The sequence below is a fragment of the Globicephala melas genome, chromosome 8, assembly GCF_963455315.2.
Source record: "Globicephala melas chromosome 8, mGloMel1.2, whole genome shotgun sequence".
In the NCBI taxonomy this organism is placed as follows: Eukaryota; Metazoa; Chordata; class Mammalia; order Artiodactyla; family Delphinidae; genus Globicephala; species Globicephala melas.
The window spans coordinates 62,103,403-62,123,788 of NC_083321.1; the positions used below are offsets into that span (position 1 = coordinate 62,103,403).

The 20,386-nt window shown below is 40.2% G+C and overlaps 1 protein-coding gene across 10 annotated transcripts in view; it reads right to left on the reverse strand.

Annotated features, from left to right (window-relative positions):
* SYTL2 (synaptotagmin like 2) overlaps positions 1-20,386 on the reverse strand; it is a 111,315-nt gene that overhangs the window by 20,443 nt on the left and 70,486 nt on the right. For 4 of the 10 annotated variants that reach the window (XM_030835911.2, XM_060303853.1, XM_060303856.1 and 1 more), the window contains exons 1-2: positions 359-647; positions 89-142 (exon numbers count right to left, since the gene is read on the reverse strand). In XM_030835911.2, the coding sequence (XP_030691771.1) occupies positions 89-91 (3 nt within the window). In that variant the 5' untranslated portion in view covers positions 92-142; positions 359-647. The other 6 variants (XM_030835906.2, XM_030835904.2, XM_060303852.1 and 3 more) reach the window with 4 other exon arrangements.

Consider the following 20,386-nt stretch of genomic DNA (forward strand, 5'->3'; position numbering starts at 1 on the left):
TTTCTCTAACAGCTGCATCCCGGTGACTGCCCAAACCATCCCAGAACCTAATACACAGACAGACATGCAAATACATAAAGATATTTACCATCTTCAGCACTACGCACTAATTCTTCTGGCAGATTATCTACTTTTGCTTGATCTGTGCAGGAGAAATTAACAAATGGTTAAAACGACTGACCCTTGCCGAGAAAGAACAGTGAGATTGTCCCTGGAAGCCCCCGGAGTTGGAAGCAATTAGTCAAGATGCGGTGAGGGGTGCAACCAAGATGTCTTCCCCAAAATACTTTCCCTTTAGATTAGCTAGTTGAGCCAGTGCCATAGCGGGAGCTCCCATTTCAGCCCCGATGCAGCTTACATCAGCACACTGCTGCACACGGACTCCCAAGGGTTAGAGGGTTAGCTCAGAGCAAGCAATCGGCTGGCAGCAGGAGAAAGCACAAGGCTGCAACAGCCTCTTTATTCTTCTGGAAAGGGTAAGATGCTAGCCATGACTAACACCTTCTCAAACCCATGGTCATTAACAAATATTTCTGTGCGTGCATCATCATTTGTGTATGCCTCTGGGAGCCTTGCTTGGGAAGTCAACTGAAGAGATGTAACTGGGGACCAGCTGCTAAGTGGAATCTTGGCAGGCTCGTGTGAGAGTGGGTATCGGTATTTGGAAAGGAGCATGCAGGAATACCCGTCAGCTGATGGTGTTTTTTATTTTAACTCTGCGCATTCCTGAGTACTTTAGAGCTGCACCATGGAAATAGCCACATGCTTCTCAGGCAAGAGGTCTGCCAAATTGGACAATTGTTGCTGAGTTTTGGGGGTTTTTTTTCCCCTCAGGGCTCATCACTAACATCAGGAAGAACAATCAGGGCTGTCCAACAAAGGACTGGACTCGCCTTCTCTGGAAGCATTCAGGCGGATGTGGGGGGTTGGCCACCTGTTAAGGGGGCTTTAGAGGGAATTCCTGCACTGGGGGGAGTTTGGAATGGGTGACCTTCAAGGTCCCTTCCAACCCTGAGATTCCAAGATCTTTGGTAGGGTGAGGACTGCATTCCAAACTGGGACTCTATTGCCCCCAGAGCCCTGAAAATCTCTGAATTTTAAGAATTGTTTAGTGGCGTAGTTTTTTCTTTTTTAAAATCTGAGTTTTCAGTCTCAATTGCAGATGCGTAAAAATATTCTAAACATGACAATGGTCAATTTTAATCATATGAGTTTGGCAGTGGTTAACTTGCACTAAGTTTTCGCATGACCATCTATAATCCCAGGGGTGCATTTTAGCTTAAAAATATTAAGAACAAAACCCCAAGAAGTCACAATCTCTAAGTCCCTATATACATTATGCTGTATGTTAGTACTCTAGAAATCCTTCACCAGTTAAAGCAGCAGCCAGTGGGGAATAGTGTGCCTGAAGTGTTGCATGTCAGATAGCCTTTGGGCTTATAATTCCACTATCCAAAAGAAATGCATGAAAAGGGATAAAAGAGAAAGCAAAGTCCTTGAAGCCAGGGACTAATTCATCTCTATATCATGCAAAAATTCATCAGACATCCAACACTGTCATATGTAACATGGTCTCTTCATAAATGCTCTTGTTAATAGCCTGTTGATTTTGAGTCCCAGCTCTCCTGTATGATAGGAAGCAAACTACTTTACCTCTGTGAACTTCACTTTCCTCATCTGTAAAATGGGAGTAACAATTTGTCCCTCACAGGGTTGCCTATGCCAGTTAAATGGGAAAATGCATGTAAAACACTTAGCCAAGTCCTGGCACACAGTGTTCAATCAATGTTAGCTATTACCACTAGAACCACTAGTTACCACATTCTTTTAAAATTCACTGTACTTGAATAAACACTCAAACTGGGATTCTTCAAGGAAACCTAGTATTCTAGTAACCAAACCTCACGCGTTATTTTAAAAGCAAAGTTCCAGCCACTTTAGGCTGAGCCTCTTCAGCTCACTTGGGAAAAGTTATTCTCATCTGTTAACCCCCCTTTAGGGTTTTCAGTGCACAACAGCATGCAGTGAGGCCACAGAAGAGCACATACGCATTTTTAAGCTGAGATGGGGGCATGAACAGTGGGGCAAACTTTATTCTCACTTGATGAATCTGATGCAATATCTTCTAGACTTTTGGAAGGCATTTTCCTAGCAGCACTCCTTTCCAAAGTTTTCAAAACAGGACTGGGTTCTTCTTCTGAACCTGTTGCAAGACAAAACCGATGAATACTGCACAAAAGAAAAAAGAAAACAACCAAACTCTTAATAATCAATGGACACTGAAATGGTAGGTTGAAAGGAGGCATTATGCCATAAGCCTCTATACTTTTATTCACTCTATGAAGCACTCCAACAGAAGAAAATAAAATTTCTCCACTAAAGAATATTAGTATATTCTTTAAATAACTTTCCTGGTCAAGAAATATTTGTAAGCATAAATGATACAGAAACAAGATTAACAAGATTCCCACATTAATAGAAATGTGCTCTCTTAGTCTTTTACACCTCTATTTTAGGCACATGATTTGTTCTGTGCCAGACTTTGAATCTTTCCCCTTCACTTCTAGCTTTTGAAGACAGCCACAAAATAGTTTTAGGAGCATTAAAATAATTAGCTGAAAACCATAGAAGGCAGGATTCAGATGTTTTAACATCTGTGTATAATTGGGTACACAGATGGGTGAATTCTCCAGATCAACAAATGTAGGCTTTTTGGGTTTCATGAACTGGTGAAATTTCCAACAAAATGTTGGGTAATGACATGAGGTAGTCAACTTTTTATTTTACTAAGGCATTTGCGGGGGGGGAGGTCTCTATTATCTACTAATGGCTTTATTTTATAAAAGGAAAGGCATTTTAGGACCACAAGGGAAAAAAAAAAGGAAGAAAAACCGCATAACCAGAAAATAAGAACAGTTCTTTAAAAACATCTAATTTTATAAAAGTTTTTCTCTAGATAGTCCTTAATTGCTCCATTTTGACAGTGGAAACTCCATCATGGATAAGCCCTGGTCTGAGTACTCTCATTAATCACTGTTGTAGTCTCAGTGACTAGAACAGTGGCTGGCAACAGGCACTTCGAAAATGTTTGCTAAATCAACGAATGATTCCATTAATGAGTCGATGAATTTGGGAACTACTTCTCTAGACAATACTTTCCTGAAATGCATCCCAGTTCTGCCCAATGTTAATAGGCATTCTCCAGTAAATGGATCCTAAGATGAATTAGATTTGGGACGCTCTGTGTTCAAACTTAAATGGTTTCTTACTGCAGACCTTCTTAGTGACTTTAATATGCTTTAGTGTACTAATCATGTGCACGATCTCCCAGCATTCCCTCCCCCTTTTTAAAGGAACATACTGAGGTATTGGTTGGTTAAGAGCTCAGCCACAAGTCAAACATGTTAGGTTGCTCATCAAAGTTATGGTGCCTTGTTGTCAGGTTCTTCCCTACTCTCACTCCACCCCCACCCATTTATTTAAAAAATAATAATTTAGGTTAGAAGATACAAAACTATGTACTATTTTATACCTCCTACTTGGCTTATAATTTTAAAATATCTTCTCTGGGCTCTGTCTGGGTGGTTATTTATATTGATTATTTCTTTTTTAGATAGGCTTTTTTGCTGTTCAATCAGTTACGCTGGTATACTTTAACACAGCCATATACATTAAGCAATAGTCTGTAAAGTAAGTGCAAATTTACAAGCCCTTCGCCTCCTATAGGTCAATTTGGCCCAGTAACTCATGGGGTAGCTTAGTAAAAGTGTACTTCAACAAGTTTAAGATGTTGCCTTAACACTCTTGCATATGTCTGGTTTGAGAGACTGGTATTTCATTTTCCTTTTCTCACCAGTTATAAATGTTAAAGGGGCTTCAGCTTGATTACTTAGGATTAAAGGTGGATTCTTTGGTCACTTTTCAATAATAGGCCCTACAGCTACTTGCAAAGGAGCCCAAACCTCACCAATCAGCCACTCAGTAAAGCTCATTTGTTCTCATTGAGACTGAAGGGAGCCAGAAAATGACAAATTCTATTAATTTTCTACTAAGGAAGGTGATCAACATTAGTCGTTGTGCAACTTTGGTTAAAATGTTCCAGCCAGAGAGCATCCTTTATCATTTCATCATTCTAATCAGCTAACTTCTAATCCCTATTTGTCCCTGGGTTTCTCTCCCAAAATAGCCAGGTTGCTCAGAATAGCAAACTGAGACAAGCCCTATCTTTTATAGCCTGGCTGAAACCAGAAGCCCAAGTCCACTTAGGTGAATATGATAATTGATTAAGATCTCCATCCACTTAGCTAAGGCTGGAGCCAAAGAAATGCAGCAGGCCAGGCAATGCCCTTATAGGTGGAATCAGGTGAGGTCATCAGACTGAGGCATACCCTAGAAGGGGAGGATCCTGCAGATAATTGCAAACAAGAGGAGAGAGTGGCAACAGAAACACCACAGCCCAAGGTATCTCAGGGAAACTTCTAGCCTTGCACTTTGTTCCTGGTACTTAGCCACTAATGTGGTAAACTACTGTTCTTAAAAGGGAAATGTGTGACCAATATGGGAGTTTCTTGCCACAAATCTTACTAGAGACTCCTGTATGGACTGCCAATTAGGAAATTCTAATTAGCTCCAAGAGAAAAGCACACTTGGATGTTTTAGAGGTACTCTCTAAACCCCAAAAGTTCTTTAAAAAATATTTTTGAAACCTAAAAATTCTATCACTGATCAGTGAGAATAAAGTCAGATTCTGAAACACTGCCTGATGGGTAAAGCTATCTCTATGTAACTCATTTGATTAAAGAAGATAAAAGGAAATGTAGTTTTTTATTAAGAAAATCTAGGGAGAACTGAAGTACAAAGAAGAATTTAGTACTATTTGGGATTGTCAAATTAATCCCAATTCTAAAAACTACACCATCCTTTATGTCAGCATTACATAAATCAACTCATTAACCAATCAGTTAAAAACTTCAAAATGCTCGCTGGAGGTATTTCTGCAGCTTTCTGCCTTAGAACTGATGTTTCCATCTGAAATATCAGAGTCAGAGAAACCTTCCTTTTCTTCCTTTTTCTCTTGTCTCTTATATGGTGATGCCAGAATCAATTCAACTTTACTTATTTTTGTAGAGTTTTCTTTGTCTGTCAGGAGAGGAATGGGTTGCCTATTTCTGGGCACGTTCATTGCTTCAGGAGCCTCTTTGAAACCAAGCTCCTGAAAAGCCCCTTCTCAAACTACTGCAACCTCACTTTCATAATTCCTGTCCTCTGGGGGTTTTATAGTTTCAGTGGTCCCTATTTCATGGTCCACAGAAAGTTGTGAGGTTCCAGGGATCTCAACCCCACTTTCAAAACCACAGAGATCTATTGGTAAATCAGCCAGCTTTGTCTCTTCCCAACACTTTATCACGTTGCCTGACTTGAGATTTGAAAACATTACTCTTAAGTTTCATTTCCGAGGCCTTTGAGGCTGTCCAGTAAAAAGAGGGCACTTTCCCCAAGAACCTGGCCTGCTTTGACTGTGAAGGCTCCTCCTCAGGAGTTTCTTCCTTCACTGACACTTGGAGCTGATAAGAAGGACCGTTAGATGATTCTTTAAGGAGTTTCTCAAAGCCAATCTCAAAAGCACTCCCAGTAATTGATGGAGCCTCAGGCTTTTCTACTGTTTCTTTTATTTCCTTAGGATGGAATTCAGAAGCAGCCTGCCTGGGCACCTCAGTACTACCTATTAACTTTGATGAATAAAGGGTCCCTGTATCACTGTCATATTTTGAGCAGGGGGTTTCAATTGTTTCCTTCAGTAGTTTTTCTAAGACAGCACTGAATTCAAGGAGCTCTGATTTAGGTTGAATAATTGTTTCCCTCACAGTTTCTGTCACTTCCTGAGATAACTCTTTGCCATCCTGAGCAACAGTAGAAGCAGATGAGCTAAGGGTTTGCTCTGATGGAGGCATTTGGGCAGCTAAATAAGATCCAACTTTATGAGTTTTATCAGGAACTACACTGAAGGAATATAAATCCTTTCTGTCTGGAACTATGCTGTCCATCGTAGTCTGTGATGGGATAACTCCCAGAGAATTTGAGGGGCTACCTTCTACCTGCACGCCTTCAGGAAATTCTGCTTTTACTCCTCCAGAAGTAAACAAAGCTTCTCTAAGTAGCTTTTGTAATACAGACTTTACATCATTCAGTGCAGGTTTGGGTAGAAGAAGAACTTTTTCTACAGTCTCAGAAATTCCCTTTGAGAAGGTAGTGCCTTATTCTGAGGAACAAGATGAGCATCCTTAGAAGAAGGCACACCTTGGGGAGTGTTGGCCACATCCCCAAAAGAACCCTTTCTGTGGTGATAGGAAGGTTGATCCAATGGGTAAGAACCTTCTGCAGCCATCTGAAACAAGTTCTCCGTGTTTAGCTGGCACTCACCGCTTTGAGCTTTCTGGGAGAGAGCTGAATTTCCCGAAGTTCCTGCCTCTGGAAAAGCAGCTAGTATCTCTCTCTGATAGGCTGATGTGTTCTGACTCCACTCTATCCCTTTTTCATAAACTCTACTCTCTTCAGACTCAGAGTCGATCCTAGTGGTTGCCGGTTCACATTTGGTTTGCGAGGAAGAGGGTGGAGGTCCAGTTGCTTCCTTCAGGAGTTTGTCTAGACTAGCAGTCAAAGTGTTCGAATTGACCTTTGGAGGAGCTACTGTTTTGTCTATATGCTCATTAATGATCTCCTTAGGTCTTTTGGCTTCTTCCTCGGTATCAGCAAAGTCTGTCTTTCGAGGCCATGTCCTATTTTCAGAAATACCTGGTTCGAGCGCTTGTTTTTTATGAACTTTTCCACCACAGGGCTGGATGACTGGTGACGAGGCTTCTGAAAGCAGCTTCTGTAAGCTGTCATTCAACGCGTCTCTGTAGTCTTTAGAGAAAACACTTGTTTTCACGAGGGATTCTTGAATCTCTCGGTCAGAGTAATCCTTTTCTTCCTTGAACACTGGAGTAACAAACCCTTCTGTATTTTTTCCCATGTTTTCCTTTGATGACTCATATCCTGGCAACTGATGAGTGGACTTTCTGGGTGGTCTCAATGGAAATGTGGTTTCATTTGGTAACACCTGGAGTGTGCCCTTTGAATTTAATTTCTCTATTTCCTCTCTTTCCGGAACTTTTTTCTGGCTTAGAAGCGTCTCTCTTTCATGGGTATTTTTTCCTGATGATTTAATGTCACTAAATTCTTCGCGTTTCTGGCTATTAAAAGGCACAGGATTTTTTTGGCTTGTGGTAGTATTCTTCTCAATATTATCTTGACTGTTTGGATTGGCTCCTAAGTCCCAAAACTTTCTCAAATTCTCAAATTGAGAGTGATTATAGACCTGTTCTGTATTGGGTTCATCCATTCTTTCTTTTAGGGATATAACTTTAAAGTTGCGATTCCATTCACCAATCAGAGATCTGTCTTTCTCCAAAGAGGTATGTATTTCACTCCCAACATTTGAAGGAAGTTGCAGTGGTGGAAAAGTAATGTCCTTTTCACAATGCAAACTGTCTGTCACTGGTAATCTTCTTATAGGCTCAGTTGTCTTACTCTGAAACAGAGACACTTTACCTGGTTGGCCAGCTGAAGGATCATTTTTGGATGGACCTGATATTTGGGGCCTGGTCTCTTTAGTTTTATTTGAGGAATAAAAATGGCAGAGATGGGCTGCTTGACCATCCTTATCTAGGACCACTTGTTTGGCAGTGACTTGATTATTATATTTACTACAGCCTGTAGATAAATTGTCCATGGACTTCACAGGCTGATATGCTTTAGCAGAAAGTCGTTCCTGACAAAATGAAGATGTCGGTTCTTTATGAGTTAAGTTAGCAGTAGCTTTCTCACCTTCCCAAAAGGATATTCTGTCACTCACTCTTTTGTATTTCTCTCTTTGCACTTGGTTTTGGGGAACCTCACCTGCTTCTTGCAGTTGGACCTTAGGCTCCTTCCAAGGAGATTTATTGTTGGTAGCCTCAGGGGGTGACTCAACAGTCTCTGATTCTGAAGAAGCTTTTAGGATGTAACTATCTCTTCCTTTGCTCTCTCTCTCTGCCTTCACGTTGTCTTTCAAACTCCATTGTTCGATAACTGTTGAAGAGTCAAAATTCACTTCTGACTTTCTTCTATTTTTTTCATAAACACAAAGCTTGGGCTCTTCTTCACCTAAACTGTCAACATCCTTAGTGTTGCATGGAACTTGATCTTCTGCATGAGATCCTTTGCAAACACTGTAGGAGTAGTTATTGGTTGGAGGAAGTACCCCAATTCCTTCTCCTACGTTTTTTGAACCTTGGCTATAGTCCACAGTTTTACTCTCTTGATTTGGACTGGAGATTTCAAATGGTTGCAGTATGCCTGGACTTTCCTTGCCTTGTGGGGACAAATTAATAGATTTGGGTTTGATATTCACATTTTTGCCATTTCCAAAAGGCATATTTTCCTCTACCTGGAATGTTGAATCAGATCCCACAGGTGTCAATTGAACTTTGGTGGATAACAGAGCCTTTGAGTCATTTTCTTTTTGACTGGTATCACCTGTCACCAAGGCAACAGCAATCTGTGACTTTGAGTCTGTTTTTTCTTTGGGCTCTATTTCTTGGGAATATTCGAGAGATGATTTCTTGTCATCTGAATGAGAACTTCGGTTAAACCAGTCTAGGACTTTAGATATGGAATCATCGGTTGTCTTCCTTATCTCAGTGGCATGTGGACCAGAGCATGAGGACGTCTTAGCTTTTAGGGACTTGAGAAGAGGGGGCTTACCTTGCTGATGGTCTCTAGAACTGAGATCTGGCACCTGAGATGACTCAGGCTCAACGTGAGACAGTTCATCTGCAACATAGAAATGCTTTTCTAAATAAGAAAAGAGAATGCTTAAAGAATTATTATTCAATCACTCACATTACCTTTTAAAAAGGCACTTTGTATTTACATTTTCTACACCATTAGCTGTTTATATCAGCATTTATCTGGAGTTATAATGTAAACCATCCTAAATAAGATATTCTACCAAAGATGCCCTATAACAGTAAAGGAAGGTAAACGTAGGCCCCTGGAAGTATGGGATGTAAGTCGAATTGGGGAATTTCTTTCAAGTGTCTGTTTTATTCTAAAACATCAAGTAGATTTTGTATTCTGACCTGTGTTACATTTTAAACATTAATTTTTCTCAAAGCTTTGCATAAAATAGACACTCCAGGAAGATACATCATGTTGATTTTATGACGCCACCTATCTACTGGCCCACTCATAAACCCTAGAGAGGGCTTATACTCAAGTTCGAGAAACACAGACTTAGGAGATTTCAGAAGTTAGAAAAACAACGTTCAAGGAAGATTAAACAAGGAGATCCCTCCAAAACATCAGAATGGCACAAGAAGGATATTAGCATCCAAGGGCCTTACTCCTGGTTTACTGAACCAGAATCTCTGAAGATGGGGCCCAGGAATCTTTCCTACCAGCTATCCCAGTAGTTGTTTTGCATACTTCAGTTTGAGGACCATGGTCTCAAGAGGCTCCCCCATGATCCCCTATTTCCCTTCTACAATCTGTAAGCTGGAGATAGTCTCTGTGAGACAAAGTAAAATGAGGACTGATGGAGAATGGGATTTCTACCTGTTCCCTGATGTTTGCCAACCAACGGCTAGGAGGCTAGGGAAGGACACTTAAATTCTTTCTAGTCTACCAAGAAAGTAGGGAGAAATTATACTCCAATAAAGATGTTAAAAAAAAAAAAAGAAAAAGTAGGGAGAGACCTTTCTGAGCCTTATTCACAGGGCACATGGCACATGTGGATGAGGGAACTCAGGCATTCTTTCCCTTTAGCTAAGACTAAAGGTGTCTCAGCATTTCTTGCTCTTCCTTATAAATGCTAAGCTACACAATACATGTTCTTGAAAATTACATGAGCTGAATTTTTATGACATTAGCTACATCTGAAATGCACCAGAGGAGATGTCAGTTAATAAAATTATCTCTTTGATTTTAATCATCAACTCTGGCTAAATGCTAAAACAACAAAGGCTTATACAATAATTGGCACATAGTGGATATTGGTTTCCTTTCATAACTACACATTATACTATTAAATATATGTCAGTAATGATAAAGTTCCTTTGAGAAATCTTTAAGAATTCTTTGTTAGTCTGTTTAACAGAAGACTAATAATGAAAAAAATGCTTGTACTACACTGTTAGTGAAAAAAAAAGGAGTCTGGACAGTATAAACATAATTTAAATTATATCCATGCCTGAAAATTATTGGAAGGTCCTACAATTAAACATTAGTGATAGTTAGTGCTGGGTGATATCACAGATGATAATTGTTTTGTTCTGTATGCATTTCTTCTTTTCAAATGTTTTTACACTTTTCAAATTAAAGTATATTACTTAAAAATAAGAAGAGTTTAAAATTTTGATGCCAGATAATGTTTTGTTTCCTTTGAGGAATTCTTTTGTTTTCTTCCAGTATAATATAATGAGTGTGATAATGACTGTCCTAAAGCTCAGAGCTCAAGTCAAACCCTTATAATTCACACAATTAGAGTTTACCATTCTTTTTTGGTCCTGATTTTCTTCTTATGCTCCATTATTTACTTGTATATATTTCTGTGGTAAGCAGGGGGGAAAGCAGGGCATTAATGAGTAAGCAGAACTTTGTATATAAGCTCTGAGACCAGAAGGCCTGTCTGTCAACCAAAATGGGTTTAGCTGATGACGGCTTCTCCCCAGACTTCACGGTGAGCTGAGATTGAGATTTAAAAATCAGAAAGCAAAAATAAATAGTTAATACAAAATTATAAAGGTAGTCTGTGGAAAAGCAGGTGCACTTTGAAAATCAGGAAAGGTTTACCATTTTTCTTCTATGGATTATAACAAAGGAAAATATTACCAAAGAAATTTTTTTCATCTTTTGGATAAACATTTAAGTAAGCATCACCCAATTATTTGCTAATGTTTATTCAAACTTTAGTAGTTTCCTTAAAATGAGTTCCTTTATATCTTGAAGAAGCTAATTTTTAATTTTTTTAAAAAAAATGTTCTCTTCTGTTCAAATGATTTAAAATACCCAGGGAGAGGGGTGATGGAAATGCTTTGTCCTTTAAGAAGTGGATTGATTTGAATAAGTATGAAAGCGTACAGCTGAGCAAAAGTGACTCAGGGTCAACTTAATATCGACTAATAAGGGAGGAGGAGAGTAAATGAGTTAGAAACTTGACTGTTGCTACTATAAATTTTCCTGACTATAAAAATTATCATAGAGTTAGTTTAGGACTTAGTGAAGATGGGAGAGAGTACACAAAATGATTTTTCCCATTGCTTCTGTTTTAAAACATAAGAATTGTGAAGTAATCATATAGGCATAGGAAAGCAGTTTGAGGCATCCCCTGAGAGTTCTAAGACCTTCAAGAGAGGACTAGTCAGCTAGTTAGCAGGAAAAAGCAGTACTCTCATTGCCTCTCAGCTCACACCAGCTGAAGGAGAAAGTTCCTTCAGAGCATTTAAAGTCTAAGAACAAATGGATGGAGGCCCTGGGCAGGCCAAAGTATGAGGCTTTTTCATAGTAAGAATTTAAAGTCTAGTTTCCCATCCTTTGAGGCTAAGAAGGTGACGGTTCTCCTGAAATTAAAAGAGAAACCGAAGTTTGGTTAAATCATAATTGATAAATTTGCATTAGGTGAGTAATAATATATTTACTCTGTACAAAGGTATTAGCATATATTTATTTCTCACTCTGTATATACACCTTGATTTAACTCAAAGTGCTATAATTTGTTTAGTTAAATTATTGATATGATTTTTTTTTTTTTTGGATTAAGCATAATGTGCCGGAAAGTGTGCTATCCTGGTTCTTTTAGTTATTGGTGATTGAGGAAAACATGCAAACCCATTAAGAGGCATAAACATTCCCCAGTGGCATCCGCTTGAATTTTAGCGGGAATACCTAGAAAGCAAAATGGGTTTCTACCAGGCTGGCTGGCTGGCCTGGCCATTCCAAGCCCACTGGCTCAGTTTTTAGAGCCTGGTAGTGACGAATCTCTTACCAGCAGGGCTTCTGGACAATTTTGATTCAAGCCTTGACAATTCTGATGAGTTAGCTTTGTGTTCATTGATGGTGTGTGAATTCTCAGTGGACTGTGCTCTTGTAGTTAAAACTTCTTTGGGAGAATGGTGCTCATTCATTGGAAAGGAGCCAGAAGTCGTTGGCTGATGCGTTTCATTTTTTGATGTACTTGGGCTTGAGGCTGATGGCTGAAAAAGCGAAGACTTTCTGTATTGGGAAGGCTTAGGATCATTGCAAAACTCATCTATGTCCCCTGCATCTTCTGTTCCATTCTTCAATCTGTCAGATTCTAAAACACTAAATTCTCCTACTTCCCGGCCATGGACTAGCCCCAGACTCTGTGGGAGTTCATCCTTCACTGCAGAGAATCTCACGTGCTTTAATGGCTCCAGTGAGTTTGAGGAAGAGTCATCTTCTAAAGAATGCTCCTTCTCAGAAATTCTCTCATGGATGGTTAGGCCAGGTGACACAATTTTGCTTTTGGGTTCAACGTTCTGAGGAAAACGAACAGTTTCTGAGTCTGTGCTACTGGAACTGGAATTGCGTTTCAGGATCCCTCTTGGAGCCCCTCTTGTGTTCAGGGAGTCTGTCCTTTGTCTAGGAAAAGACTGGTTATCATCTTGCTTTAAGTCATGCGATTTATAGATCATTTTCCTGGCTGTGGGGATTGGAGCCTTGATTTGGGACCCATTCTCAGGGCCTGGAAAAGTCTGCTTTGTTTTCTCTAACTTTTGGCTTGAAATATCCAGGATAGATGACTCTTCTTTGGACTCTGACAATTCACCTGAAAAGTAAAACATATTAGATGATATACCAAATGCAGAATAACTCTGTAATTTAAAACACCTATCATAAACTTAATCTACATTTAGCAAAAACACTAAGTATTAAAGACAATGAAGCATGAAGCATAAATACAGACCTAATTAAAAAGCCTTAAAAATTCATGCATGAACATCATTAAATTTAAGATTCTGTGCTTTACATACATACATAGTTTGTGGTATTTTATACTCAATAAAAATTTTTTTTAAAAAAGAAACTTTAAAAATTCCTCAAGGAGGGTAAAGAAAAAACACAGAAGTCACTTAAAAAAATTCACGTATGGAAACCAGAAAAGGGAGCTCAATTTTTTAAAATCTCAATACCTAAAACAAAAATTAATTTTATTAAAAAGTTAAAAAAAACAGGTAATGTTCCAGTGACTTCTTTTCTGTAAAGCATTTTATGCTATCTAAAGTGTATCCAATGGAGAAGAAAAATACACTAATATTAAAACAGGCTAATTGAAACTCCTAACTCTACTGTTTGTTAATTTTCTACCCCTTGTCCAATCTTTGATGCTTGTGGAATCTTCTTACAGTTGCTTTTGAAGAGATTAAATTGTCTAATGTTTCTTCTTAATGGTGAGAATGTTAAAATTCCCTAAGAGGCAGACTTCAATCAGTTAAGCAACAAATCTGATCAAATGCTCCTGGAAGACTGGGCTGATAATTACAGATTAGAGGATTGTAACATTGTCAAGTGGTCTTTTTATCTTGAGGCAAACTCTCCATTTTAAACAGAGAACTGTGTCTGTACCTGGTAGACATCCAATAAAGACTGTTAGATGAATGACTGAATGCCTCTGGTCAAAAAATTTCCCAGGTCACTGGGGGGGGACCCAAGACATGGAGGTCACACAAGTGTCAGCTCCAAGACTGGAATGCATGAACTTCCGGTTTCTAAAATTTCTGCTTCCTTCCCTCAGGCAGGAAACCAGTGGGCAAAGTAGAAGAAAACCATCAGGACTTTTCACTTTCTCTTGAAAGCTATTTTGGTTAAAGGAACTCTGAGAATTTCCCTTAGTCCATAGATAACAAAGATAAAAATATCTACCCCATAAAAATAATATTTACCCTCTTTTGAAGTCTGAAAGAAACCAGCCCTTCCATTTTTTGACTGCTCATTTTTGATTTGTTGAGATAAGTGATCTTCTGGCAGCATGGAGCTATTAAATGGATTCTTCCTTTGCTGGGGAAAAATATTGTTTATTAAACTCATTTTAAATGTCACAGCAGCAACTCAGTGTCAGCAAATGCTTATTATCTCCAATAGTTGGTAGTTTTATCCAGTAAATTCTATCTGGCATGTTTGAAAAATGATGGTCTTAATTAATCTGGTTAGCAAAGAATTACCATATATATGCCATACCAAAAAAAAAAAACACAGGACAAAATTGTATAAAGTATACTCAATTCCAGAGTCCTCCAAAGTTAAACCAGAACCAGGCATTCAAATCTAAATCTCACAGAAGTGAAATTTTTACAGATGTGAGAAAACATGGGCCTGAACATATCAAAGAGGTAGTCAACGTTGGGGTAAACCTGAGACTCTGATTAGGGCAGACTCCCACCCGTGCTCTTCCTACTGTATGAGACTCACTGTGATAGATTAAAGCTGTACTAAATATAATTGTAACTGACCTTTCCTATAAGGATTTAAAAGACAAGGTATCTTGAAGTGGTTCATAGTCACTATCATGATCATCAATTCTAATGACAGAAAAGCGTATCAGTAAATAGAATATTTTTCAATTGAAGTATAGTTGATTTACAATGTTGTGTTAGTTTCAGGTGTAGAGCAGCGTGATTCAGTTATACATACATACATATACATATATATATATTTCTTTATTCAGATTCTTTTCTCCTTTAGGTTATTACAAAATATTAAGTATAGTTCCTTGTGCTATACAGTAGGTCCTTGTTGGTTATCTATTTTATATATACTAGTGTGAATATGTTAACCCCTAACTCCTAATTTATCCCTCCCCCCCAGCATTTTTTTATTAATGTAAGACTGAATATCAATATTTGCTATCTGTTGTTTCATATATTGACAATTCCCTCCCCCAAGCAGACCTCTAACAGAGATTCAGGAAGCCATGAATAGGAATAAGTTGGTTCCATGATATGGAACCAACAAGCCACATTCTTATGCTTCAAAGAAGCAGCCCCCAACAGCATTAGACTTTTCATTCTTTAGGACAAAAACTCTAGGTCTTCAGCAATGCAGTAACATGATATTCATAAAATTTTCCACCACAAGAGTGATTTCTTATATTAAACAGAAAAATTATCTATGTTTGGTAGGAAAAAAGTACTACGAAATTCTCTTTATTTCACGGTGCTTTGAAAAAATGAGAAAAATGGCACTCCTTCCCCGAATGAGATTTTCAAAGTCTGAGCTCAATCTACCTTGGCTGGAGATACAGCTGACTTCCTTGTGCTTTCCTGGGATGTATCAATCATGGTGGAAGCTGGATTTACCACGCTGGAACTGCAAAAGAAACAATTCAGCCAATAAAAACTTACCCTTTGAGGAAGCGTAAATCACGCCTCTGAAGCCAGAAGCTATTAAGGCAGGATAGGAGAGGAAGTTTGTAAAATCAAACTGCCAGGAAGGTAGAGGGAGTTGGAGCCTAGAGATGATTAAGCAGCGAAGCAAAGGCAATGGGAGAACAGAAATGAAAACAGGCATGAGACAAGACGAAAACCATCCATCAGAAGAAGCCTTGAAGTTTTTATCACGGTACCAGGCACACAGGAGGTTCACAGTTTAAATCTGTACAAATAAACTCACCTCAAAGTCAGGACCTAACATCAGATGCAGACTAGAACAGTGAGCGGTTGTTCTCAAGAAGGGAACATCCCTGCTGAAATAAGGCCCCAGAGCATTTTAGAGATTCCGTAGGCCAGGACCAGAAGGGCACTGCTTACTCTAACTCGGGTAGAAAATAGCTAAAGAAAAGACGCAGGTGAGACAAGTGATTGGGCAGTAGAACAGAAGAAACAGCAGATCTAAGAGATGCTGTGCTGGGAGGATGGTGGATTGGAGCAACTTACTGGGAACTTTCAACCCAACTCTACAGGCTGGCCAGGTGAGTTCTCGTTCGAATACAAGAGGAGTAAAGACAAGCAGAGCATCCAGAAGATGGTGGGGGTCAGAAGCCTGGAGCTGGCTTAGAAGGGAGAGGAGAATTCTCTAGACCATGATTCCCTACCGGAGGGACAGGGCAGCCCTAGGGTGAGAGTGCAGGGAGGGTGAATGGAGAAAAGTGAGTTGAGCCAGCTCCCTCCTGAACAACTACTCCCTTGGCTGTTGAGTAAGAAGGGCAAAGAGGGTCACAGTGGCTCCCAAGAGGGAGGAAAACGACCCACTCAGACTTCCTGCTCCAGTGGCCCTGCCTCAGGCATAAGAGGGGAAGTCACTATTGGCTGAAAGCACCGTGCCTGGTTAAACTCCACCAGTTCTCCTAGTGGCATCACAGAGTCAAGGACTTGGAAGAAGTACCTCGGAAGGTGCTGGCTTTTTACCACGAAGCTAAAGAACTGGAGGGGCGGAGGGGAGCATTTTGCCCCAAGGCCACAGAGCCTTGCCAAAGATAGTTGTCACTAAAATTATGGACTAGATGTTCTTGCAAATTCATTTCCTTTCCTTCCCTCTGCACGTTGATTGCTACTTTTGTAGTCCCAGGAACAGGCTGAACACTTGAGGAAGCCATGCTCCCTTTTGTTGCCTTCCTCACTGTTCCAGAAAGGAATTACAGCAGATGAGGCAGCTGTATATGGAATACAGCCTGACCGCAGGGTTGTGAGAAAGGGGGAGGAAAGGGATGGGGAGGGGAAGGGCAGGGAACAAGAGGAGGAACTTATAATGGAGCCAGAATTAAGGCTAATAGAAAAACACATGGCAGGAGGCCTCTGTTCTTGAAACAGGTGAGCACAAACTTGAATCAAGTTATCTAGCGGCCAATGTGAGAAAAGAATCCTGGTCACTGATAGAACTCACAGTAAAAACAGCCAATAGCTCAGGACTAGAAAGTAATGTCTCTTGAGTGTCACTTTAAGAAGGCAGTGAGTGATATGAGGAAGCTTATAGCGGATGCCATGTTCAGTTTTCTCAGTGTTTTGTATCATCTCCTTTAGTAAATAAATCAGTCACACAATGAGAGGACCTGGGCCAAATGCTGATGGTTGGGGTCTCCATGGAACAGCCATCTTCTCCTGTCATCTTCCTCCTTTCTCCTTCCCACTCACCAAGAACAAAGGACAAGCAGAGTCTCTACATTCTCCTCCCTCTGCTCCCTGGAAATCCAGTTCCTGCGCCTCTAGCCACCAGGCCCACGACTGTCCACACTGCATATCATGTTGTCCCCTCCTGCCCAGAGATGAAACCAGTCTCTCTCTACTAAACTCTACTAAACTAAATCCATGCAGCTGTGGATTTCATGTCTGCTCTGCAACCTCATTCTGTGCATACATATCTTATCTCTCATAGTAAACTGGGAGATCCTTAAAGAGTATCTTGACCATTTTTCTATTCCCCACGATGCCTTGTACAGTGCCTGGTACACAACTGGTGAACGACTGAATAACTGAAGGCCAACTGAGCCAGTGCCAAGGAAGGCAGCAGCACACAGGTGCCATGGTTTTTAAAAATATCTATGTTGTTTGCCAAATTACAATGAGGCACATTATTTAGGTTTTAAACAAAATGTCTTTGTTCCTGCTATTCAGAAATCAAAAGAGAAGAAGAAATGAGGTATTCAGAGCACGCGATCAAACACCAGAAACATACAGTATTCACTGGGTTACCTTGTGGTTGGGATTGGCGGGAAATGGGATGAGGGTGAGATACTTGGTTAAGTACAGTTCACAAGTCTGCTTACTAGAAAAAAATAAAACAAGAGTCTTATGCCTCACACTGTCTCTGAAAATATAGTTACTTCCTCAATTAAGCTCCGGCTTTGCTTCTCTTGAGGAATGCATCAATGTTTTGTTTGCCTGTCTTTTAACTCACAACCATCAATACAGCAACCATCTTATTCTCAGTTGATCTTTGCAACATCCCTGTGAGGTATGTATCCTTCTCCCCATTTTACTAGCGAGAAAACGGAGGCTTGGAGAGCTTAAGTTAGTGAAAGAGCTAGGGATTTGCACCAGATGTGTCTGACCCTGACTCCAAAGACAATCATTGTAATGGCTGGGCTCTTCTGCCTCTGATTTCTCACATGAGTAAAGCAGTGGTTTATGGCAAGAGGACTGGAGTGAAGTCTGGGCGATTTCTTCCTTCCCAGTTACTCTCACATCTGTCACTTCCTTTCCACCCCTACTGATTCCTCCTTTATTTCTGTCATCTGTACTAGCCTCATATCCGACCTCCTGACACCAAAGTTCCACTTCTCTAATCCATCCAGCATTCCACCTCTAAAATGGGATGGTCTAAAACAGAACTTTGATCATGTCCCTCTTCTGCTCGTTACCTTTCCTGGATCCTCAAGGCCTGTGGAATGAAGCTGAAGTCTGAACTCCTCAGGAAGGAATTGGAGACGTTCCACCATCTGCCCCACTGTACCCTCCCACTCCGCCTTCCTGTTGACCCTCATGCCAAACATGACTCACTGTCCCTCTTTGCTGTCTCCCCCAACCTATCCCCAGCCCTTCCCTCAAGCGTTTGCTCTACTCTCTTGACCCAAATCCTCACTATCACCTCCAAGCCCAGTCCAAATCTCACCTCCCTTGTGATGCTGGTCACCTATCAGCTCAGCTGGAAGTGGGTCTCCTTGTCTCAAGTCTTACTGCACATTTTATTGGTACCTTGGGATTGGGATTTGCTCTCTGCCTGGTACTATTTATTATCATGTGATCAGATATTCATATATGGAAGCATTATTTTTCCTAAGAGAATATAGTCTCTTTATAGCCAGATACTGTGTCTTTTGTTTCTTAGAATCCCTCTCAGAGGGATCAGATTTCTATTCGCAGGGTGTGTCCTGCATATATAAGATATTCAATACATTCCATGTGATGAGTTCTTAAAACTGTACAGCAAGCCAAGGTTCACACCTTGAGCTCTGTAATTTCTTCCCTCAGGTACCCTTCAAAAACTACCTGCAATACTAGATGTAGCACTTAGCCAAAATGGGTTTACTTTCGTAAGAAGATTATTAAAATATTAGACTACGAAACTACTGTTAGGGTTCCCCTCCTCAAAGTGTTTGCATTTTAATACAAGTCTTTGAAGACTTAACTAAAAAGAAGAATAACGTTAGGTACCGTGGTAGGGACATCTGGGGAAGAGGGAGGGCTTTATAGCAGTCTTAGAACTACACCACGTGGGCAGTGGGACAGTCCATCTGCTCCTATGCCTAGCCATAAAATGTTTCCAAGCACATGCAGCAACTTTTAAAGCTTTTGAACCTTAACTAGCCTTTCCCTCTAAAGCAGTTAAAAATGAATTCCCTGGAGGTCCAGTGGTTAGGACTCCGAGCTTCCACTGCAGGGGTCACGGGTGTGACCCCTGGTCGGGGAACTAAGATCCCACAAGCCTTGTGGCACGACCAAAAAATTAAAAAATAAATAAAGCAATTACAAATAACACCAGACATACCCTCTTCTGAGGTATTTTTCAGCTTAAATATGAACTGTGTCTGGAATCAGAAGCAAATTTTGCAAGTGCTTTTTTTTTCCCCCGTGTTTTTTGTGGTTGGTTTCTCCCTTTGGATTGTTGATTTCTCCCTTTCTCCTTGGCAGCCAATGCTGTGCCCATGCCCAGTACCCAGTGCTGTGCTAACATGTATTACGCTCAATGAGGCTTCAACACATCAACAAACACATGAAGAAATGGCTCAGGGATTGAGTGAAGCAAATTCAAAAATATGCTATGCCTTTTTTTAAAACCCCAAACACTGGTCCTTTACCACTGTGTGTGCCAATACTACCATGCTGAAAATCAGTAACCAGAACTAGAGCTGGGATCACTTGTACTTTTCTTTGCCACTCGAAAGGGAACCTCATTCTCTGCTGCTCTGTTCATCAAACCTCTCTCTGCTTCCCCGTGCTACAGATGCAAACAAAGATGAGTTCCAAAATAACGCAAGTAGCTTCCCATGCTTGAATACACACTGAATACCCACAGTGTTTTAACTATTCACAGGCAGAAGCCCACAGAATTGTACCCACAACGGAAGAAGGACTCTTGCCTCAGAGTTTATTAGAAAAAACTCCTTCAGAAGCTCCAATATCCAGTCACTGCTGGCTTACACTCCCCAACTCCTGACTCCTGGCTAACAAAATATTGACAGGTATTGAGTCATTCTATTGAAGTTCACTTAGTCTAAAAGTACAGGCCCCAAAATATACTTAACACACCCAGTTCCCAAATGTTAAAGTATAGGTGAAAAACATGCTGGAACCTGATACTGAGTAAAGCAGTAGTTTCTGACACGGAAAGGAGGAATTAAACAACAGCTCCTTCT